This window comes from Sceloporus undulatus, chromosome 8 (genome assembly GCF_019175285.1).
Source record: "Sceloporus undulatus isolate JIND9_A2432 ecotype Alabama chromosome 8, SceUnd_v1.1, whole genome shotgun sequence".
Taxonomy (NCBI): Eukaryota; Metazoa; Chordata; class Lepidosauria; order Squamata; family Phrynosomatidae; genus Sceloporus; species Sceloporus undulatus.
In genome coordinates, this window is record NC_056529.1 from 26,339,665 (window position 1) to 26,365,010 (window position 25,346).

A 25,346-nucleotide genomic window follows, 5' to 3' on the forward strand; every position below is an offset into this window, starting at 1 on the left:
GAGCGAGACTGACTTTTCCAGCTCATCTCTACAGTTTAAAACGGCATCTGTTCCCTCTTGCCTCCCCATCCTTCTCCCCTCTCCACTCTAATACAACTCCGTCTTTGGCCTGCCTCACTGATCCATCCCCATAGAGCTCTTGGATGCAACACACTCCATCTCTGGCAGCCCCAAAGTCACAAGTTCCAACCGTTAATTAATAATTCTGGGCTTGCACAGCGCCTGCCCTGACAAGTCATCCCATTCGGAAAAGGCTTGCCAGAATTTGGAGCAGGCATGCAGAAATATCCTAGTTTCAGCTGTATGTATTTACACACACGCACACACACAAATCATTTTACCATGGCAGCACTCTAAATATGTGTTTCGAAGATAAGCTTTAAATCCTACTTGGGCAAAGTTTATTAAAAATTAAAATGTGAAGTGAGGGTTAAAAAGGAGAGGCTTTCTTTCCTTAAACCTATCCAAAGGTGGAAGGGGGGAAAGACAGCATAAATGGAATTGCCTACCATTGGCCCTGGTTCACTTATATACTCCAATAAATACTACATGGAGCCCACCCCCAGACCTTACAACAGACTCATACAACTAGTCCCATGCAATTAACACACACAACACACATACACAGACCTCCCAGTTTTCTGATACAGCAGCTCTTGTGTAATGCTGCTTATGGATTTTATACTAGCAAGCAAACAGCTGCCAAGAATAAAAAAGACTGTCATTGTTGTGTGCCTTCTTCAAGTGGTTTCTGAATAATGGCAATCCAAAGGCGAACCTATCACAGGGTTTTCTGGAACCGAGGGTGTGTGACTGGCTCAAGTTCACTCAGGGGGTGTCCATGGCCAAGTAAGGAATTGAATCCTGATCTCCAGAGTCCAAGTCCTACACTCAAACCACTACACCATGCGGGCTTAAGAAAGTTTACCACTATGAAAATATCTATGCTTACGTAAAACCAACTACACAGCTCAGATCCCCAACATGTCTATGAAAAGCTAAAAGAGAAACCTGCCTAGATTTCTAAAGAGATGCTGCCAGCCAGTGGAGTCCACACCAACCTAGATGGACAAACATCTAACGCCAAGATAAGGCCAACATCACTTGGGCATTCCCAAGTTCAGACTGTTGTATATGGATGCCTGTCTTCAGATTCAGATTGGCTCTCACCTTATTTCCTGCAAATGCAACTGAAGTTTTGGAAAGTAACTTTTATTCTCCAGCAGCACAGCACTTTTAGACATTTGTAAGCAAAGGTTGTGCAAAACAAGTGTGAGTGCATACTTGGATTCATTCTTGCTCCGTTTTCAAATTTGGATGTTCTCATGTTTTGCATCTGGCCCACTTCCACCTATTCACACTGGAGACACCTTTCTGTACCATCTAAGTGCATGCAGAGTCCTTGCGAATGTGCACTTCCAAGGAATTCATCTCTGTGGTTTTTCTTCTATTTTTCCATCAATACACATTTCATAGTACCTGCAAGCTGTGAAAACACAGACCTGTCTTGAAAATCAACGAGCAACAATAGTAAGCCAGTAAACATTCAAAATGCAGCTTCTTCAGCAGACCCTGGTCACTACCTTGAACAAATTTCAAGCACCGGAGAACATTTTTCCCTGATGCTGTTGCATTAGGGGAGAATTCAGCCTCACACTGGCTGCTCTCATCATATTAAGTCCCCTTGGACCGCCAGAACAAAGAATGTAGCAAAGCAACTACAGAAAAAGAACACATACTGAAATCCCATTGCTCCTCTGCTCTCCTTCCCTCACATCTGTCTAAAAACTCCTAATCCATTTTTAAAAAGCTGTTCAAGAGACAAGTTTGTAGTTTTTCCTAGCTTCACTAAGAAAGGAGACCCAAATCTCTTTAGGAGTCTACAGTACATCTCTGCCTTGTTTACAAGCTGGTTTTCAAGTTTCAAAAGCACTCCGGAGGACATTTCTGTGTCACAGGAAACAGAAAATGCTCTTCTGAAAGTGAACATCTTCCAAGGCAGTGATATTAATAGGTGACACAGACACAACTCACAGCAATATGTAGTGGGAAGTTTTCCAGACAAACAAAGATGCAGGAAACCCCCTCCAAACACCAAACACCTAGAACAGCAGTTCCTGAAGCTTTAAAATTCAATAATGTTCAAACCAAAATATACACAGCAGTGGTTTCTATACCTTGGTCCTACAGCTGTTTTGAACTTCAACTCCCAAAAGCCCCAGCCAGCTTGGCCAACTGTAAGGTATTATGGGAGCTGAAGTCCAAAACATCTGGAGAACCAAAGTTTAGGAACCATTGATAGAGCAACCTTCCCCATCTGGTGTCTGTTTGATGTGTTGGACATAAACTTGCTACTCAGATTAATAGATTAAAAGATTGCTACTCAGATTAATAGCGGGGAAGCTACTTATAGCTCAGGCCTCAAATGGTAAAAGACTCAGGTTTTCGTACTGAAAGCGTACCATTCAGGATTTCTTCTATTATGCCTTTGTCTTTCCTTTGAAAGCTTCATCATCCTTCTTATCACAAAAACTGCTTAGAGTAAGACAAAGCTACTCCAATTTCGGAAGCAAGCAGCACAATGTTTCTTCGCGACATTATTAAAATATGAGATGTTTCTTCCTCTCAGACGTCATTATTTTTTGCTTTTGTTAAAAAGAGAGAGATGGGGGAAATGGAAGCTTTCAGCTGTCAAAATAAATTCCAAACAAAATACTAAGTTACTGATCATGGAACCTGGAAAAACACAATACCTAAAAACATATCCGGGGATAGTCTTGTTGGCCATAAGCAAAGCACAACAACATCCAAAATTCACAGAACTGTGATACATTTAGTAGGCCAACCAAAAAACACAATATACATGTTATGCGCTTTGGAAGCTCCACTGTTGTACCGCATCTCAGTCTTCAGCTAGGATTTTTTTCTTGGATCTGGAGATGTGAAGGACTGAGTCTGAGAACTACTGTATTGAAAAGTAAATGATTTACCGTTGAGCTGGGACCATATTCCCATTGTCTAAAAAACATTGTGCTGGACAATGGATGAGTTGTTGTCATTGTTCTTTTGTTGTTGTTGTTTGTTGTTGTTGTTGTTGTTAATTGTGAAGGGAGTCCCGGAATCTAAGGGTAGCCACAGACAAGGACCATATGTCCCTTTTCTACCAGCCCTATCTCTGAAGGTGGTGGGAATGAGAGAAATGCTTCTCCTGAGGACCTTGGAGACCAGGCAGGTTCATACAAGGAGACGCAAACTGTCAGTTAACCTAGATTCAAGCCATATAGAGCTTTATAACCAATATTTTTAGCTGAGCCCAGAAACAATTGAGGAACATTGTGAAGTCGAAGGCTTTCATGGCCGGCATCCCTAGTCTTTTGGCTATATGGCCATGTTCTGGAAGAGTTTATTCCTGATGTTTCGCCAGCATCTGTGGCTATCATCTTCATAGAAGATGCCAGCCACAGATGCTGGCGAAATATCAGGATAGCCCGAAAAACCCACTGAGGAAGAGTGCTATTGAGGAACAATGGCTCCAGGTGACACTGGAGTGCAAATAATGTTCATCCTGTTTTCCTTTTTTCTTAACAGAAGCCTGATGGAATGGAATTTTTTAATTTCCTACATCTCCCCTTTATTATTATTATTCTTGTCCATGAGCATTAAAACCAAAACACAAAACAAAATTGAAATACTTGGCAAAGAGCTGGAGCCAACGGTTCCGATTTCCTTTGTTTCCTTCACATGCCTTAACAAATTAATGATTTCCGTACAAAAATAATGTTGGTGCCCCTCAGCTCTAAACAGTAAATGAGGCAAACGCTGGGGGAGGCTGGCAGCGTCCCCACTGCAAAAAAAAAAAGGCTTTACATTTTTAACATTGTAAGCTTCTCCCCCCCCCCCCCACTTTAGCCTTCGTTCTCTTTATTTGCGAAATTGCTTATGCCAAGATATTACTGTGTATAACGTTGGAAATTGTTATGCAGCGCAAGGCGCAACCTTAATGGCATGAATTATATTCAGTCAGATCACAAACTCCTGAAAAATATGCAAAATGTACAGTGCTACTGACGTCCAATTCAGAGAGAGAGGGAGAGAGAAAGAGAGAGAAAGAGAGAGAGAATTCTCATCTCATTAGTTTCTACTGTTTCCTTGTGTGATAATATGCCCAGTGCTGACACCTCTCCTATTCTCCCTGGCAGGCCCTACATTAGCATGTAAATAGCTGGCAGATAGGAGGAAATGGAAGCAAGGAAGAGCTCTTTAATTAACTTTAATCCTCTGCAAATCCATACAGCAATCTGCTCTGACAGTTTTCTACACAAGATCATCTTAGGAGGTCCCTCAACATTGTCTGTGCCAGGGCCACAATGAGGAGAGTGAATGCACAATCCAACCTTGGATACAATATTTAGACATTTCTCTTCTATTAAATGCTGCCCTTGACTGCCATCTGGCCTTATCAAGCCTATCATTACTCTTGAGTCTGGCGGAAAAAACAACAAGGTGCCACATGTGCGCAAACAGTTTTGTCCTTGCCAGCCTGCCAGCCAATTCTCCTTTGCTCCTGGATCAGGACAGGCAAGTCCCCTTGGCCAAGACAGATGGCTTTCGTTGTAGAGAGTGGACATCCTTAAGACCGATGCTCTGCTTCTTCAATGCAATGCTGTGTGTCTGCACACAAAATGATACCTCTTGTATTTACGTGAAGGCAAACAGTTACGGTCTCCTCCCTTGGGAATCATTCAAGAAAACATTGCTGTTGCTGTACTTGAACAAGGACGCATTAAGAGCTGGAGTAACCCAACACTTTCTTTATTCCTTCAGTTCCTTCAAAGGAATGTATTCTGCAATGTAAACGTATCCTTGGATCTTGGATCAAAAAAAAGGGGGGTGGGATTGAGAAAAGAAATGTAGATTGTGTGCAGAGAGGTGACAGAAGTAGGGAGAGATACAGTCAGCCCTGCATAGCCACAGATTCAGATGTTTACACAGAAATAACCCAATATACTCCTCTGATAGCCACTACTATAAAAAAGTGTGCAGTGACATCTGAAGGAGAAAAGGTTTCTAGAACTAAATAGCCCAAGGCTACACATTCTCAAAATCACTGAGAAAGAAGAAGAGGCACTACCTTTTCCCCTCCAAAAGCAACTCTAGGAAGGAAGGAAGGAAGGAAGGAAGGAAGGAAGGAAGGAAGACCCTGGTTTTCTTGATTTAAGCTACTGTGTCCAGATAGACATGTAATGCTTCCTTAATATCTAGCATATGACAGGCCTTTATTGTACTGGTTTAGGACATAGTGACATCAGTATAATTTCCTCTCATCTGCAAAAGGCTGACTTATTATTGCTACAAAGGAAGGATCACTTTGAAGAATCATTTAATAATGGAGAATAGCACATCTCTAGAGACTGCAGGGCAGCATCCTCAGTTCTGCTCAATGTCACAGCCAAAAGAAAGGAAGTTTTTGCAATGGCCAATGACTCGATATAAAACAGAATGTTAAGTGTCCAGTTTAGATTTCAATTTGGAAACTGGCGAACCATGGCAGATGAAGAGCAGCCGCCTCTCTTATCTTAAAACACAGGGATAGCTAGTTTTTCTGCTTGGAGTGCTGTTCAGTGCTATCACCTGGGGGTTAAGCAGCACTGAATCACTTGGCCAAACCTGTCTAGCAGCAGGTATCCCCTAGACATGTAAGATCGTCCTAGGACAACACAAAGAAGAGACATGGAGGACAGGAGAAGCTTGTGAACACCTAATATTCAACACCTCCTCCTAAAGTTGACTGAACATCAAGTCTTGCTGGCTTCAAAACAGTAAATTAACCAACTACCATTTAATGGAGACATTCCAAAATGGAACAGAGGCTGAGCTGTAACCAATAAAAGGTTATTACAGGGATGCGGAGAGATAAAAGCAACAGACCTCCTCAAGAAATTAAGCGACAGCAACAGATAGACCTTTTAATTTGACAGCTCTAAAGGGACCTAAGATTTAAGTTAGCTGAGAAGCCAACAAAAGATGCAATTTAATGTTAAATACCGCAGCTGTATCAAAATAATTGCAAAGCAACATCGCCCAATTACCATCATTTAAACAAAAGCTGAAGGCCGTAAGCCATTTCCATCACAGGCCAATATATTTTACTGGATCATTAGGAAAATTAGTTTGAAAAACTTACGGAATGAGAATGGATTTCTATATAATGAAGTAGGCATGTGATTCTGAAAGGGTAAATGCTTTACATGCAGCCTCTTTGAGTTGAACCGCCGTGCGGGTTCCAAAAGTTAACTTGCTGAGCAATAAACAGAAGCAAGGAAAATGGATGGCATCATAAAGAAGATGGGAACAAACCATGCTATGTGAAGTCAAAGGCTTTCATGGCTGGTATCCATAGTTTTTAGTGGGTTTTTCGGGCTATGTGGCCATGTCCTAGAAGAGTTTATTCTTGATGTTTCGCCTGCATCTGTGGCTGGCATCTCTGAAGAGATGAATGAGTACATTGGACTATTCCTGCCTCTTTGAGAGCAAAGCATGGATAACCTGAAGTTGAGTCAGGCTGGAGTTTGAGACCCGACAGACTGTATCACAAAGCTGCCCAAACCTTCCCAGCCACATCTCAAATGTATTCAGCTCTACACAAGAATAACTTTTGAATAGCTTTCTAATTTATTGTGAACACAGATCTTTCCTTTAACTCTTATTTTCTTTGAACTTTTAAAACCTATATTTCTAGCTGAAACACACTGTAACCATGTCCCAAAGGAGCTCTCCGAACATCCAAGCCAATGTTCAAACTTTAGTAATTGTTCACAGGCAAGTTCCTCTGAATCCATAGGAGCAAATTAATACCCAGCCAACAAATAGAGGAGAAAAAGTGTTCCTCTGGTAGAAAGCAAACTAAGAGAAGTTGAAACCTTGAGAGAAATATATTTGCAGGACTAGTTCTGAAGAAAGTTGCAAGCGGATGCTAGTGCTAAGGGTAGTATGGAGAGACCATGATACTTTCATGAGAGATCGCAGGCAAGAAATAGTGGTACTTCAGGGACTGAGAGTGAATAATGCAGATTCCTACACTGTCAAATTATGTTCTGTTTTACGCAGGCAGTGATTCAAATGTGTTGAGCCACAGATGGCTAAAGGGGTGAGTAGACTGCTTTTGTTGTTGTTGTATGCCTTCACGTTGTTTCTGACTTATAGTGACCCTAAGACGAACCTACCGTGGAGTTTTCTTGGCAGGATTTGTTCAGAGCAGGTATGCCATTACCTTCCCCTGAGGCTGAGAGTGTGTGACTTGCCCAGTGCGTTTCATGGCTGAGCAGGGAATCGTACCCTGGTCTCCAGAGCCACCATCCAATGCTCAAACCACTACGCCATGCTGGTTCTCTGCTTTGTGGTTCGCAAGTAATGACAAACTCGAATTGTCTCTGCATAACTGGGACAATGATCGTATTTTTACATTATGCCTTACTCCATCAAGGAGAAAGGGAACCATTAAGAACACCTAATTATTCAGAACTCATTGAGCTTCAGTTTGGTTCAACTTTGATTTACCACTTTTCTCAGAAAAGGAGTAACTGAAGGTATCGTCTCAAACAAGGCCTTTTTCCTAAATAAATGCTTTAGGGAGATAAAAGTCATTTCTTGAATGGCGCTTGGCTATTAAAAGTAAATCTTCTCTAGTTCAGAGAGAATTGGAATACAGTACAGTTGCCTCTCCTAACTCACGGATCTGGGATTCATGCCCTCGAATATCTGTGGATGGGTGACCTCCGCAATCTCCAATGGCGCATGCGCACGGAGCGTGCACATGGGGGCATGCCCCATTCAAGCCTATGAGGCTTGGATATGTGCAAGCCTCTGTGCGGTGGTGCCGGGGGGTCCGGACCAGATCGCCTGTGAAAATGGAAGGCCAACCGTATTTCAAATGAGCAATGCAATTTTTTCCACCATTCTCACCTGTTTTTTAAAGACCTTTTTTTACCAAAAAAGGAACAGAGAGACTCTGAATATGTTTGCAATGTCAATTCCTGCTTCAAGGTTCATGTAACCCAAAAAAGGGTCCCAACTCACAACCACCTGCCAAATTTGTTCTAAACCATGCCAGATACAAGTGAGCGATACCTGTCTCCCATACGAAGCTTTCATAGACACTATCTTAATAAGCATCTTATTGGATGGGCATAAAAAGATGTTTTTGTTTTGTCTTCGTTGTAACCCTGAAATTGCTTTTCCTTCCCATGCCAAGTTACAAGCTGCTCTCACAGAAGAATAATGCAATAATATTTGAACACGCTCAGCATAATAACTTAGCAAATGGCATTTCTCAGTAACAAAAATGAGATGATTTTTTTTCTATTCCAATTTTGAATTTCTTTTAAAAAAAACAGATATGATAAAATCCCATCAAAGGACCTAGAATTAAATTTTGAAGGCAAAAAAGGACCTTACCAAAGAGAGTATTCCCAATTACTGGGAAATGATTACATTCTATGTTTCTAGCAGCCTCCTCAGCATCGCGATGAAGCCACTACTCCCTAAAATAATTACAGCAAATCAATTTTTAAAAATTAAAACAAAAGGAGCACTTGAGGTAGTGTTAAGTCTGCTGGATTTTGCCCACCTTTCTTTTGGCAAGGCGATCAGATCTGGCCATTCTCTCTCCTCCTAGCCCTATCAAATAGTACAGAGACATTCTGAATACCAGAGGCAGCTCTAGTTAGTAACAGACCTACTATTTAACATAGACATAAAAGCACTTTGAGACGCTGTTTGGAATTTTGCAGTTTGCAGACGGCACCCAACTCTTCTTTCCAAGGTAGATGTTTCAATCCTAAAGCAGTACTTGTCATCAATAATGGTCTGGATGAGAGTGAACAAACTTAATCCAGACAAGCTGGATGTACTTCTGGTCAGATGGAGGGCAAATCAGAGAATAGCAATTCAGCCTCTGTTGGATGGAGCTACACTCTCCCTGAAGATGCAGGTCTGCAGCTTGGATGTTCTCCTAGATTCAACCCTGGTCTCAGTGGTCACCAGGAGTGCAATTGCACAACTAAGGCTTGTGAACCAGCTGCTACTCTTTCTTGAGATGTCAGATTTGGCAAAGGTGACACACACTTTAGTTACCTCTTGTTTGGATTAGTGTAGTGCACTCTATGTGGGGCTGCCTCTGAAGAGTGGTTGACAACTTCAGCTGGTCCAGAGAGCTGCGGCCAGATTATTAACCAGGGCTGGTTGCAAGGAACAATCCCTTGTTGCAACAGCTCCGCTGGCTGCCCATCACATCTACACACAATTCATAGTGTTGGCAATGACCTATAAAACTATATGTGGCTCACATCCAAGGTATCTGAAGAATCACATTCGCCCATACAAACCTACCTTTTGAGGAAGCCCTTCTCATTCCCACCAGCCTCGCAGGTACATTCAGTGGGAACACAGGAGAGGGCCTTCTCAGTGGCTGCTCCTAGGCTGGGAAACTCCCTTCCTAGACGGCTAGACTGGCACCCTCCTTACTATCTTTCTACAAATAAGTAACAGTCATTTTATTCTGGCAGGCCTTTGAGAATTGATTTTTTTAAAAGAGGAACAGCCATTGTATTATATGCAGGACTTTTATTTATTGTTGCTGTTTTTAATGGTTTATGCGTTTAAAACAGGTTTTAATTTTATAATGCTGTTAAAAAAAATATTGTAAGCTATCTTGGATCCCATTTTGGGAGAAAGGTGGGACAGATAAACCTTCCAGCTGGAGTGATAACCAGAAAATGGAGGGACTACATCAGGCCTCCAAAAAAAGACTGTGAAAAGGAGGATCTTTGTTAACTGAGGTATGCCTGCCGGAGCTTTACAGAATAAACAGTGGCTTCTGCCTTGACTGTTAATGAAGCAATAGATCGGCCATTTATGTATATAATTCAGTAACATATGGTCAAAACTATAGCACCATCCCCACTGCCCAACACTATGCACATCGGAACTGATGACTGTGTTTTTGATGCTCCAAGAAGAGCCATGATTACATTTAGCTTTGTAAATTTCTCAAGCGTTCAACTAAAAGGGCAACAACTTCCTTCCAGAACGCAGCCTTCCCTTAGTCTCAACTGCTCATTTTCCTTAAAGAGATGCCACAAGGCGCTATTAGAGGTGCTCTCCAAACAGTCCGTATCAAACAAGGAAAACGGTTTTTGTGTTCACCTAATTCTGGCAGCCAATCTCCATTTGCTTAATATAGTCATGATATTTCACCAAGATAATTAGACTCTTAGCTATCAGTAACAATTAAACCCTTAGATCTGGAGTTGTTTAATAAAGGTCTCAAAATAAAACAGCACATTCCAAACACGGGGTTTCTAAATGTCAAGCAGGCGAGTAATGTCTCGTGATGAATGTAATGATGAAACACACCATCAATCAGCATAAGTTACCCAGCCTCGGTATCAAATGATAGCAATATTACATTTGGAGCGCTGAGCAATTCTCATCACAGCTTTAATAGGAAAGGTACTGGCAAGAACAGAGGTTGCAAAGAAATAAAATAAAATAAAGAATAGTGATTTCAAGACACAGAGAGAGAGAGAGCATTAAGTTCTTCCTGCTGTTACTTTTGGCTGGGGGAGTGCAACAAATTTTGCGGAATGACAAACTGCACAATTTCCACAACTCTCTTTGGCAGAGGAAGAGAATTAACACAAGACAGAGTTGCTCATATGGTTGCCAATGTTCCATACATCCTCTCCGCAAGCTATTGAAACCCGGAGAGAATATTGTTGTGTTCCCCTCCGCCAAACAAAAGTACCCACCTGCATTTTCGGTAGAGGAAGAAAGCATGGAGATAAACATGCAATGCAAAATCAAGCTTAGACACTAGACATGGCTTGGGAACTGCTCCCAAAGGATCAGGAAACCAAAAAGGAGTCAAGAAATTATCACCGACTTTTATATGTTCTGCACTGCATACGGCTGAGACTAGCAGAAAATAAATCAACAAACATCTAACCAACTGAGACAACAACCTCTCAGTCCATAGAAATGGCAGGTGAGCCTCTTCTCTTTCGAAAAGGGAGCTTGCCTCTATAGCAAAGTTGTGGTGCATTGAACTGTCAGAGTAAATAAAGCCAATTACTGTATGGCAGAATTTTCCCTTTTCAAGAAAGGACTCAAATGCAGAGTCCATCTTAGGAGAGAAATTGACATTATACTGAACATTATCCTGATTTTTCTCAGTGACATATTCTGAAAATACTAATGTGTACGGAGTAGTTTAATGCTAATGCACTCTTTTCTGGCAATCTTTTCAGCCCCCAGCTCTGCAAGAGTTATTCATACAATTAGCATTGACAGCTGAGAGAATGCCTTCCAGATAAACCACATAAACAAGTTGGTCGAGGTGCTTCATCAATACACATATTATCCTGCCCATCAAGAAAGCGCAAATGAAATTATGTCATACTCAATAGCTATCCGGATTACAAAAACCAAACCCACAAAAGCATAACTGAAAGGCATTGACTGTTTTCTCCTTGTAAAGTACCACACAGGTGCAATATTGTATATGCTCAGGTATAAGTCTCGAAATTTTGGTCAAAAACGTGAGCCAAAAAAACTGAGTCGGCTTATCCAAGGGTCAATGTAAGTACTGTATTTTAACACTTACTTAAAAAGAACCATCCCTTGTTGAAAGAGAATAATCTGTCCTGGAAGCACTGACCCTCATCTAATCTCTCATCCACTTTTTAGGCTGAACACAAGCAATTGTACCTACTGAAATTTTGCAAGTTCTTTGTTATAGTTTTCCTTTGCTTCATCTTTTAGATCCTTTGTTAAATGGCACTAGATTTACCTTCAACTGATCCATGGGTCATATCAGAATCCATAATTTTTGCTTCCAAAACCTGCCCTCGATTTATATATGAAGCTGGCTTATAGACAAGTATAGACAGTAAAATGGCTACAAGCTCAAGTACAATTATCATAGCAAAAGGATTGGGGGAAAGGCCATGTCTCTCGAAAACAACATTCCGGAAGTATTAAACTAGATTGCAGGAAACTCAACATGCTGCTAATGAATTACTCCAAAATGCTTAATATTGCCTCCGCAGATGAAACAGAAAAGCCATTGAGGTGTCAGTGCTGGTTACATAAAGCTAAGAAAATGAATGCTACTGTTAGAGCCTCGGAGGGGATGTTAGCCCCAGTGTGGTTCAAAGCAAGCTGAAATGATCTAAATGGTAAGTGGTAGGAAACAGCTTGTTACGAGCCCTGAATTATTCAATAAACCCCTTTGTTTTGGTCTTCCATACCAATGATGGAGACAACAATGTTATTTTGCAAGCAGAGTGTGTGGCATGTCATGTTTACTCATTAGTGCTAAAATGTTGGGTTGGGGGAGTCATTCCAAGGGAGACTCTTTCTTAGTCATTGACAATCTATTTGGTTAAAACCTTAATAAAAATAATAGGAGAGCCACTTTCAGATTAAGAAAGAATGACTTATGTCTTATTTTGGAAAAATAACATCTGATGGGTAAGGCATGACTTTTTACAAATTAGCCTCCAGGCTCTGAGATGCAGAGAGGAAGGCATATTTCTCCTCTACTAGAACCAGTTCTCTCCAAATGAGACCTTACCTGATTGAAACATTTTCTATATATTACCATATATACTCAGCTATAAGTCGACCTCATGTATAGGGCAGGTTTCGGGGTCAAAATTATGGATTTTGATACAACCTGTGGATAAGTCAAGGGTAAAACTTAGGGGCAATGTAACAAATGATCTAAATGATGAAAGAAAAGAAAAGAGTGCCAAAAAAAACCCTTACAAAATACCAACCGCTGCCTACATTGATATCTCTCCAGACCATCTTAAAACAACAACAAACACTACACCTTGACAAAATGTAGGACTGTGACTCTAACACTGTCATGTTTTTCCTTCTCCTGTATGATTTTAATACCTTTAATACCTGATGAAGAAGCCAGAGGAAGTTTTGAAACTTTCAACGAACGTCTCAAGCAAGGTGCAACTCTATGACAGTGCTGTCACCACACCTTCTGCCCTATATTTCTGACATCTTTGCTAATTTAAGAAGCTTGTGAAGCTTCGAAAGCTAGTATGATGCATTTTGTACCTTTCGGTTGGCCAAATAAAGGTATATTTTGGACTTTGCTGCATGAGCTGTTTAGCAACAGCTACTAATCAGATCAATGGGGGAGATCTGTTGTCTGTGAGCTATTTCTTCCATATCTTGCTCACCAATTTCCTAGAAATCTGTGCTGCCCAAGATGGATATCTGGTCTAATCCAATGAGTCACTCTTTGTGTCCTTAACTGGGCGGCAGATATTCCTGGATGACCCATTGAACAACAGCTTGGAAATCAAAGTGATTCTTAACTGAGACGGAGGAGCCATGAGAGCACGGAACAGCAATAAGCAATTGTTGGTTTTTAAATGCTTAAATGTCAGAGGAGCAAAAGAGAAAGTAGCCTTTTTAAGCAGTGCATAATAAATACACAAGTGTGACATTTCAAATCCTTCCTTCATCCACATCCACAAAGAAAAAGAGACTGCCCTTTTAAGAACATTACAAGATGATGCCAGTGGGGTATCTCAAGCTCCTAAGAACACAATAGCCACCCTGATGAATCAGGTCACACCAAAGCCTTATCGTGTCCAACAACGTTTTCTAAAAAAAGACTAGAATATTACAGGGGTCCCACAAGCCACGCATGATGAACATGAAGAGAAGAAATCATCCTCTTCCACCATTGCTCCACAGAAAGTACAGTTGGACCTCAGTATCCGCAAAATTCCCATCCACAGATTCAACCATCCACAGATGGAAAGACCATGTTGTCTCCACGTGGCCAAGCCATAATTAGGGATAGCCCCCATTGCCCCCACTGATGGCCATGTGCACAGCCACTCTGCCATTAGGGACAATGGATCCCACTGTCTGTAATGGTGGCACATCCACGCATACGTGCCGCCACTGGGGACAACAGGGGCTGTCATTAATGGCAGCATGGTCACATGCACGTCCGCCACTGAAGTCCTATTGTCCCTAATGGCAGTGAGGCTGTGCACACACACCACCATTGGGGATAACAACTCGAGCATGCGCAGATTATGGTATCCACTAAGGGGAACGGAACTGATTCCCCCACAAACACCGAGGGATGACTGTAGTGCTTTAAGGGCTTTCCACTTCTAATACTGAAGGTAGTATACAGCAACAATGACTAGTAGCAAAGGCTTTCTCTGCCGCAAAAGCTTAATGGTTTAACAGAACATTTTGGGGGGGGGGAGAGAAGAAGGGCTCATAAATGTTTCATATCACTACCTTAGAATAAAATGGCTTCTCCCAAGTCGGCATTTTTGTGTTTAGAACAGACCTGACTACATTATTCTGGAGGAGCCAGGGGCAATCAGCTGCCTTGTCTTCGCCTCCCCTTTTCCATTTTCAATGATACTTACTGCTACAGAGTTTACCGTAGAAGCTTCTAATTAGATCATTAAATAACAGTCTGGGTTATAAAGCTTTCAGTGCTAAGTTATTATTTTTAACAGGTAATATATTTGCTCAGTTTAATATTAAATTATATGATCATTTTCTTTTAATTAAAATGAAACCTTCACTCCTAGGGTGACGGGGGAAATTTTGCCAAGGAAAGTATTTACATACTTGTCTCAAGTCGCCATTGTACGAATCAGTGGCAACGGCCGCATCAAACCACCAAGCAATCAGAGAGTGGACATTTTAAGTGGTACTGTATAGAAAACTAGCAGAAAGGAGTAGCTCACAATGCAAATGAGTCCACAGAGGCAGGTGCTTTGAAAGTCTAGCGTAAGAGTTATAGCTTCAGTGTGAGGAGCCAGTACACAAGAGCTTCAAAAGGACTCCATGCAGTCAGATTTACATCCAGCACCTGTGTCTGTCGGTTTCTGGAATCCACCTACAACAAATATCTAAACAAGATGCAGTTCTATAAGGTGACAGGGCTGGAAAAACAAGCAATGGATTATAAAGCTGCAGATATCTCAAAGTAATCTGTATTGCGAAGATGGAGAACATTTAACCTTCAGATGTGGACATCATCACCATAGGAAACACTGTAAAAATGCTACAAACTGTGTGTGCAGGAGGGAGGGAGGGAGGGAACAACTTCTCAGTGAAGGAACAGTCAAAACAAAATTGACTTCTTTCATCCAAGCAACCTACCTTGATGAGTAGATGCACATGCTTCTGCAAGCACTTAGCCAGAGCTTCATGCTGCTCACGTTTTTTCTTCTCCTCCAGAAGCTGATTCTGGACCTTCAATAACTCCTCTTGGAGCTGCTTCCGAGCTTTTTCCAACAGCCTGGCACTAAAGAATACAAAGGCACCAAAAACAGAGTAAGTTTCTATTTTTGACACTGGGCACTTGACTGCAAATTGACACAGGATGGAAGGATCTTGAAATGGAAACACTCTTGAAATGGAGACATTACTGGTCAGGTGAAACTTCCCTCCAAATGTCTTTGCCTGATGACATCTGGGCTATAGTGGATACCAGCATCAAGACTAGTCAATGATGACTACAGTCCAGAAACCACCACTTTGTCTGCAAAGTCTCCATATGGGGTCCACCAAGGCTCTCCATGTGACATGAAGCCCCCTCTGCCCTCATCCCAAAAATTGGCCAAGAAAAGGCAAATATCATTTCCAGAAGCTGTTAAAGGAAGGTGGTTTGCCATTTAAAGTCTATTTTGTGGAGCCCTGGCCTGTTTCAGTCCCAAAACAAGGAGTGGACGAGGGCTACAAAGAGGAAGCAAGTAGAAACAGATATTTATAAGCATACTATGCTAGTACGGTCATGAACATTTTTCAAATCTTTCCAGGGAACTGGCCAAGGAATGGCACCAGTCTGGAAACCACCATTGTGAGTAGCACTGATGTGAAGGGCATCTTGTATGTTTGAATCCCCCAAAGTATCCACAGAGACATGCAAAGTAATATGGACCTAAACCTTTCTTGAATCAAAATTCAAATACAACACTTTCCATTATTGGAGTTTGGTACAGGAAAGAATATGAGAATAAAAACATGTCATTGTATGTTTATACTGTATTATCAGAGGGCTAGAAATATGCTCACTATACGAAATCAAAAGAAAGCAGACACCATACTATCTAGACATGGCTGCCCATATTTGTTCTATACCTGCCCCCTAAAAATATATGGCTGTATAAAGTAACTTTCCCCCGAAGCATCTTTTTGACTCCTTGGGGAAAACTAAAAACAATGGCCACAAATTCTCAGCCAAATACCCACCTGCTTTCTGCTATGAGCTTGCATCTTAAATCTGTCAGTGAATTAAAATGGTATGTGAATTGTTCCAGTTTCAATTCAAAGCTATTCATATACCAATTTAATAGTCAGAGTGTAAAAGAGATTCCTTCCATTGTCATAGTCAGGTGGGAAAGTTAATCATGAAGGCTATAAATCTGCTGTGAAAAAAGGTCTAATTTAATAACCAGAACATCGCTATGCCCCTGTCCCTTTTTCTGTTTTAATTAATTAGTTACACAGAGAATGAAACCTTTGCCATAGAGGACCATGTACATCTTCTGTTAAAACTATTATGAAAGCCAGAAATTTCAATAATACAGACTCTGAAAAAGGGGGAAATGGTGGTGGTTTTTCCCCTTTCCTTTTTCATTTCCAGCCCCGACTGCTAAGGTTTCAGAACACAGATGAAAGAACCCAATTTTATGCATGGTCATTTTTGGATAAACTAGCTGCAAATGATACAGCTTTGGAGGAAAAGTGCACAGAGCTAAACACAAAATTAGGACTGCAATGAATCTTCATTCGAGTCGAGAGCAGGATCAGTCTATAAGATGCAGAACTAACCGGCTGGATATGATCCTCAACTAAGCTGCGGCACTGGCCTGACTACCTTTTCCTTTCAGCCTGTAAGGTTTCAGGTATTCTTATTGATGCTTTTAAATACATGAGAACTAAAAGGACGGAGAGATATGATTTTAAAATTAAGTGATCTCATCGGTCAGGATCTCACTGGTTCTGGCTCTGAAAAAGCTGAATACTGCCGGATTAGGTGCCTTCTCTTTGCTAGCAGAAAGGTCAGAAATAATTATCAATCGATAAGAGGGCAATTCTTCCAAGTTCAGAATGGAAGGGTACATAAGCAAACAAAAGGCAAGAAATGTCAGCCAGCAATAACACCTTCAGGAAGTGTTAAAGAAATTACCACCCGAGGGCCATCATACAGTTTAAGATCCCTAAACCACTTTCATCTTGGGATATAAACATACGTATACCAACTATAACTGAAATTCATGGTTCGGTTCCATTTTTTTTCTCTTTCAGTTTTTATTCTGGGGGAAATGTAGAAAAAACTTAAATAGTTCTTTATTTCTTATTTAAAGCCCAATGTCTGCAGCCTTAGGGAGCATCAACACTTTAGAAACAATGCAGTTTGCCACCACTTTGGCAGGTTGTATGTTTTTATTTTATTGATTCTTACCATGTAAAGCACAGTTTAAAAGAACTAAGCGAAAGACTGCAATGCTGGGGCTGCTTCTGTTCCTCCAAACCTCTTCAATTTCTCCAAGTAGTAGGCTCTCATCGCTCCCCCTCAAAACCTAGTTGTTATTAAGTCATTACGACTGTTTCCATCAACTTTCAATCCATCACACTCTTCCAAGGGCTGCCAATTGTGTGATCTGTTGCCCAGCTAGACGCAGTTTACTCCTTTCTGCTCAGGACTGCAAGGCTTTTTATGGTTCAAGGTTAGAACTGGGGGAGCCAAGTGCAGCTTCTGTTTTTCAGGTACAACAGCACTTAAAATAAGATCCCTCTTATTAGTCTAAACCTGTCCCTACTGGAAGTTTTTGTCTCCAATTCCCAAAAGGCTCAGCGAGGATGGCCAACGATCAGAGATGATAGGAGCTGCAGTTTAAAACCTATGCAGGACACCTGAATGTGCGAGGTCAATATACCTATTAGCTTGTTTATTACAGTCATAGAAACTCAGCCCAGTATGTTGGATAAACCTCTGGCTCCTTTAAAGCCAATGCACCATTCAATCCTACCCTTTCATTTTATTTTTACAAAACTCATAAAATATTAAACCCCACATCTGATGGCTGAATTGAACTCCGAGAGTGGTGGCATTTTCAGAAATCTTTACAAGTTCAAAGTACATATTCTTGGCCTTACAAAAGGAAAAGAACACCCCACTTCTGTTTATCCATCTATTAATGCTCCTCACTGGTCCATGTCCACCGAATGACGTGGCAGGATCTTTGTGTTCCCAGCAGCGGAGCAGATTCTTTTAAGGCTGTGTTCCTTCCTTCCTTTCGGCCACTTTAATATCGTCTTAATGATAAAACTCCACTTTGAAAAATGTCCTCAGCCTTTCCAAGAACAATGAGAGAGACCATGAATACAGAAGCTAGAAGATGCATTTTAATAGACCCTCTCTTTAGAAAAAGAATCACTGTAACTGCAAGTTCTCTTAAAAATATGTAGCCTGCTTCTGAAATTTTTGAGCCAGCAACAACTCATCTGACATAAGACAGTAAGGGACAAGATAGATAGATAGATAGATAGATAGATAGATAGATAGATAGATAGATAGATAGATATTTAAAAGGTTTTTCTTAACTGTTTATTGGAAGACAACAGAAATTCAGATGTGAGCCATATTGGGCAAAGGACACGACAAGAGTACTGTATATACTCATGTATAAGTCGACCTCATATATAAGTTGAGGGCAGGTTTCGGAGCAAAAATTATGGATTTTGATATGACTCATGGATAAGTCTTATGTTAGCCAATAGTTAAGCCAATGTTGCCTGCAGGGCCAGGTTTGCGGTAAGTGGTCTTTTCCAGCAGTTTTTAATGGAGATGTCAAAGAAAGAAGCAGAAACATGCTGAATGAAGAGCACTTGCCCTGTCACTGAGCTTTGGTTCCTACACTAAACAACAGCTCTGGAAGATGGTTCATGCTGTTTTTGCAATCCTCAGGAATAAGATGTGATTGTTATTTTTCTTTCCAGGTGTGTAACCAGCACTTCAAGTATCTTTTGGCAGTCTCAGGACCCTGACCATACCTACAGAAGAAGGAGAAATCCTCTGATAAAAAAAGAAAGGGATCAAGAACAGAAAGACACTGGCTCCCCCAAGTTGCAGTCGGTGCTGCCTGCAGCTCGCTATTTCCACCATCTGACTCCGTTTCTAAATACTTGAGTGTCATTACATGTTTTGCTTTGAAAAACAGAAATCAAAACAACTGAAACAAAACCAAGAATGGAAGAAGAAAGAAAGAGCAAAGACTGAAATAATTACTAATCAAAGGCGAGGCCGGGACACGGAATGGCGAAGCCACCAGCCATTTCTCCCCAATAATTTCTCTCCGTGTCGCCTCTGATGAGTTTTGTATTTCTAACATTTCATCAATTTGAATCACCAAATTCAATTTGCATCCACAGACAAACAGAGAGAGAACGGTAAATACCCCCATTTGACCTTGAAGTGTGAGAGAGGAAAACTGTCCTCCACAATTTCAACTCAATCTGAAGCATAATGAATAATCCAATTTGCCCCATCAGTTTTCAATATGTAATCACATTGTTGCTTACTTCACGAATGAGTTTTGATGCCAAAGCACAACATGGAGAGAGGCACAATCCCTTTGCACATGCCTCCCCTTAAGCCCCGCCAAGCCTTTTCATAGAAACCTATGGAAATATAGCAATCTTATCCAACTAGGAACATTCATCACATTTAAAAAGTGTGGCAAACACACTATTTGTTCCTTAAAGGTTTTGGCATACATTCCTAAGCTCAGGGGCTTGTGAAGACTGGGAAGTCAAGACCTAGAAAGACAAACAGCTTCTTTCCCAACTAACCACAGAAATATAGATTTTTGTGGGGTTTGTGGCCTGTGTGGCCATGTTTTAGAAGAGTTTATTCCTGACGTTTCACCAGCATCTGTGGATGGCATCTTCAGAGAAACATCAGGAATAAACTCTGGGGAAACGTCAAGAATAACCTCTTCTGGAACATGGACACACAGCCCGAAAAACACACAAAAATCTATGGATGCTGGCCATGAAAGCCTTTGACTAACCACAGTACTCTTTCTCTAGACTTCAGATAGCATTCGCTCTGCATGTGTATTTCTGATGTACCCCGGATTGCGCTTACTATACTGAACTTTGTATCTCCCCAAAGCACTTGATCCTGGGATTGTGTTGTTGTTGTGTGTGCCTTTCTTTAAGGCAAACCTATCACGGGGTTTTCTTGACAAGATCTGTTCAAAGAGGGTTTGCCTTTCCCTTCCTCCGAGGCTGAGAGAATGTGACTTGTTCAAGGCCACCCAATGGGTTTCCATGGCCAAGCAGGGGATTTAAACCCTGGTCTCCAGACTCATAGTCCAACATCCAGACTCATAGTCCACTACACCAGGTTGGCTCTTGAAACTGGAATTCCTGCTATGCAATTCCTACTGTTGAGTCAACCCAAAACCCAGCCTCAGTTCTGTAATTCTAAACTGTGGGATGCCTTTTCTTTAGAGACCTGACCGAAAGTAACAGTGACCTCATTGCACCACCATGCTAAAACCTAGCTATAGAGCAAAGCTTTTGGGGTCCATGACCATGGCTTTGTTCTGGCTCATTGGGGCTTGCCATCTTCTGCTGTATTGTGGCCAAGCTAAACACAGTCAGCCCTGAACTTTTGCCTGGGCTAAGCAGGCAGGAACCCTGCAAAAGTAGAAAGAATGTGAATATGTCTAGGGTCACACAAACCATATTTAACACACACAAAAATTACCTGTACTGGAAGCATGGCTGGGCTGGCCACACACATTTCTTTGCTAGGGCAGGAAAGTGGAAGATGGTGGGACAGAGGCAGGAGAAAGGGGACACCCAATGGTTTGGGGGCATTTTAGGTCCAGGAGAGGCCTTTTTTAATACAGCAAGTGAGCAGAAATCACTTCCTAGTCATTTCCTATTTTTGTAGTGCACAAATAATATGGCAAAATGCCCCCATGCTCCTTCAAATCCCTCAACCTCTTAGCAAGAGTAATGTATGCAGTTCGACCCCATGTCCCTAACGTATACGAAACTGTACCCAAGAAGCTTTTGGGAAGGAGAAGAAGAATGAGCAATGTGTCATCCATACTTTAAATTATTCAAACCTGTATATACATAGTTTGGGAAAGGTAACTGTAAAAAAAGAGAAAGAGAGACTGAATGCTGAACTAATAGGAAGAAAACGTTGCATCAAGACAGATATTAAAATGCAGAGAGCATAGGAGGCATCACACCATCAATGAAGAATCCTACCGCAATGCTCTTGACGGTAGGACAATAGCTTATTTTAATAAAATAAGAACAAGGGGGGAAAGGATGTAAGGACTTATTTTAAAAAACTTAAAATCTGTGCAACACTTTAATGACAAAGAGGCCTCGCAGATTCGTGACTCATTACTGCTTTATGAATGCTCCCCAGGACTATCTGCGCTGACCTTTCCTAATCAGACTTCATTCTGAATGCATATTACTGTCCTCCTGCAGGAAATGAGCATCGCATGCTGCTGGTCATTCACAGTTTTCTGATCTGTACGTTTTTATTTCACAACTGGCTACTCCTTTGCAATTGGATTTCTCTGAAACAGTATTCAGGGAGAGGGGAGACAAACAGACCATCCAGCAATACGGAAAACAATGACAGCGTTTCTGTAAATACACATGTATGTTTAATTTCTAGGTACTTGATTGCTATGGCTGCATGCACACTGCAGAAATAGTCCAGGTTGACACCGTTTTAACTGCCATGGCTGAATGCTATGAGATCATGGGAACTGTAGTTTTGTGAGCCATTTAGCTGCCTCTCTCAGAGAACTCCGGTGCCACAACAAACTACAATTCATAGAATTCCTACACACTAAAGTGGTGTCAAACTGGATTATTTCTAAAGTGCGGATGCAGCCTTGACATTTCTGTGTTCCTTAGAATTTCTGGGTGATAGTTCCTCACAAATGATAGCTATTCTGCAAACAAACAGAAAGTAGACAGGCAAAAGTGGAATACACACACAAATGGGAAAGTAATGCCTAACTCAAAAGAGATGGGGAACATGGCCAACATTGTGGCGCTTCCACAATAGCATGCACCACAAAATTGTATTTCAGTGAATATACCAAAGAAATTAGATAATGCAAGGCTGATGTTGCATTCCTATTAACTTCTTCCTTTAGAAGCTCAGACAGTTTCAATGGGCCACCAGTAGTCTATTGTAAGGCCACCAAATGGATCCACTGTCTCTTAAGTTCAACAACAGTATAATGTCAAGTGCTCCAATACAATGCCTTCTACATTTTGCAGCTCTGTAAAGCAGTCAGACAAATAAAGCAGAAAAGGAAGGTTACTTTCACAAGAAGAACCCCTTCTACAGAGGGAGAAAGATGCGAAGAAAATGACAACATGGCCAGTTATGTTCAAGGCCAGCAAGACACAAACCTGAAAGGTGATGTTTAAAATATCTGCCCTTTCTGCATCAGTTTCATTTCAATGCAAAGTGTTTCAAGATGTTTTGTAGATTTATCTGTAAGTACTGTAAAATTTAGATATAATTTCAGTACAATAAGAAAGAATTAAGCAAAGGTATTGATTCAGCCACCTGACATGGAAATCCCAGACCAATTTAACACACTGTTTAATAAACAAAACACCACCCTTGCTCTCGTAACGGCTCAAATAATGTGCCGCCACACAGAGATTTTCATCACTCAAACAGTTTATGCCTCCGTTGAGTCATTCAGTGGCATAGAGATAACCGGGGGGGGGGGGGGGACCCAACTGTTGCCAATTTCTAAACCCTTTTCTACTTTGTCATCCAGAGCCAATTCTTACTAACCATCGGCTGGGAGGAATAAAGCCATTTACAAACGGCCGGTGGAATTCTTTACCAACGAAAGCTGTTGAGCCCATAGGAAAAGAAATCATTTTGACACCTTTATGGGAGTGCAGGTGCTCTATCGGTTATCCTTTTAAAAGATTTTTATCAGCTCAATATACAAATATGTTCGGTGTATGCAATTTTTCTCTCATGTCTTCAATATCGCCAATGAGCCTTCCTTCACCCATACTGTTAGCTCATAAACACAGTCATACATCCAAGATCCGAGTTGTCTGGACTGACAGGCAGGAGCTGAATGCGTCTCTATGCCTTCCCAGGTCTATCCAACACCACTGAAGAGCTACCTGCCAAGGGGACAGTGAAGCCAAGCTAAAGGAGGAGGCAGTGACAAGCGAAAGCCATGTTTCTTCCTTTCCCGGAGGTAAACCCAACATCCCAATTAGCAGGTCTGATATCGCTGTACCCTACATCTTCTGAAATCAATACAGACACTTCAGCAGCCCACATTAGATAGCTTAAGCTCAGCACTCCTTTCGATCGACACCTGTGTTCCATTATAATCTTCCCTGCTGCCTCCAATGTACTTGATTAATAAAGCCCATTCTTCCTGTTTATTTCCGTATCGATCTCTCCATCTCCAGCATAGGAAAGACAAGTCAATGCAGCTGGCTCCCAAAATCCAACTTGCAGGTTCTATCTCTCCAAACTTCTCTGTGCATCTGGTAACAAAACAGTGTAGGCCTGAAGTAACTCTCATATATCAGCACAGTCACAAAACATTCCCCGTCTTCAGCTTAAGAATAAGAATACTTTATTTTCACCCCGCCTCTCCATGAGGATCGAGGCGGTTTACTATAAAAATCCATCCAATACAACGGTAATTCCCGTTATTCCCTCCCTCCCCTAAAACATCAGTATTCAGTATAATGGTCGAATCAATGGATGGCTGGGTGGCTATTCAGGAAGGGCCTGTCGGAAGAGATCCAGCATTGGAGAACTTATTGCTTTCTTGCTTATTGCTTTACCAGCATTGGAGAACTTATTGCTTGTACCAATGAACCAACGGACAAGAAAACAGATCTAAGAAGCATCCATGGTGCAGAGCACCTTGCAAAGCAAGAAGGAGAACCTCCATGTTTCTCTCCACCAAGGAATGCACAAAAGGACAATAGTCTTGCACACTGGTTGCTAGAGCTATCAGCAAAGCAGTTTGCTTATTAATCTCTCTCTATGTTTGTGTGTGTGTCTTAGCTTGGGGACTCAGAAAGTTGACACTTGACTTGAAAAATGCCAACCCTAAGCAGTTTATTTCCTCTTGAACTTTAAGAACTGACTGAGATAGGAGTGACCTTTAAAAAGGCAGGACTAGTTCTTGTATAAAAGATGATAGAAGTATTCTCGGCTTACACAGCATGGAAAGCTACTAAACAAATTCCAGTATGCAAACACCTGCTTCCTCTGAGGAGCTTTCGGAAATCCAGGCTCCAGCATTTGAGGAAGTCGGAGTTCTATGCATGGAAAATATAAAACCTATTCTCTTGATGTAAAGCTACGTTGGAAGAATAGAAAGATTATGTCTTCCCTTCAGGTGAAGAGTATTACAGGTAAAGCCAAAGTTCAGAGTCAAGTGTGTGGCCTGTATACACATTACTTGCCTTGGAAACTTGTACACAGCTAGTGATTTTCCCCAGGACTATATAGGGCAAAAATTCCAATCCACAGATGGCTAGCCCACCAATACAGTAGTTTCGCTGTAGTCTAATTCCAACTGCTGGTCTCCACTAAACCATACTCACCAAATCAGTTAAACATCTGCAAATGACAAGTGACTAAGTTTGCATTTATTCAATGTAGAACCATGTTGCAGCTAATAACTGAACTTTTCTGCCAAAAAAAATTCCATTTCTGGGTAAAGCATTTCATTAATATACTAAATGTCTATCCAAAGAACACAAAATGAGTAAATAAAAAGTAGGGCAAGTGGTTCTGTAGACAGTTGGGATACTGCAATGACTCCAATGGAGTAAATATGCATTGGAAAAGGATGAATGGATAAACACAGCATATCATGCTCAGTTAACAGGGTCGGCTACAACTAGTGTGTCAGTCTTTTTGAGTTCCTTTCCCCCTTTATTTTAAACATAAAACGTAAGGAGCGTGCAAGTTATCATACATTATATACAAAGCTTCTAACAAAAAGGATTCATGCATCAAATCTTGAAACTACAAATCCTAGAATTCCACAGCACTGAGCCATGGCACTTAAAGAGTGTCAAACTGCATTAATTCTGCAGTGTAGATGTCATCCAACAATAGGACATGATGGCTTAAATGCCATATTCCCTCTTCCTTGCTTCTTCTCATTCTCCGAAGCCTCCATTTTGGAGATATTTAGAGGGCAAAA

At 41.2% G+C, this 25,346-nt stretch overlaps 1 protein-coding gene across 3 annotated transcripts in view; it reads right to left on the minus strand.

The window, feature by feature from the left end:
* The window catches only part of MAD1L1 (mitotic arrest deficient 1 like 1), a 344,649-nt gene that overhangs the window by 249,461 nt on the left and 69,842 nt on the right, over positions 1-25,346 (minus strand). For all 3 annotated transcript variants that reach the window (XM_042437442.1, XM_042437440.1, XM_042437441.1), the window contains one exon: positions 15,229-15,373. In XM_042437442.1, the coding sequence (XP_042293376.1) occupies positions 15,229-15,373 (145 nt within the window). The remainder of the gene's footprint in view (positions 1-15,228; positions 15,374-25,346) is intronic.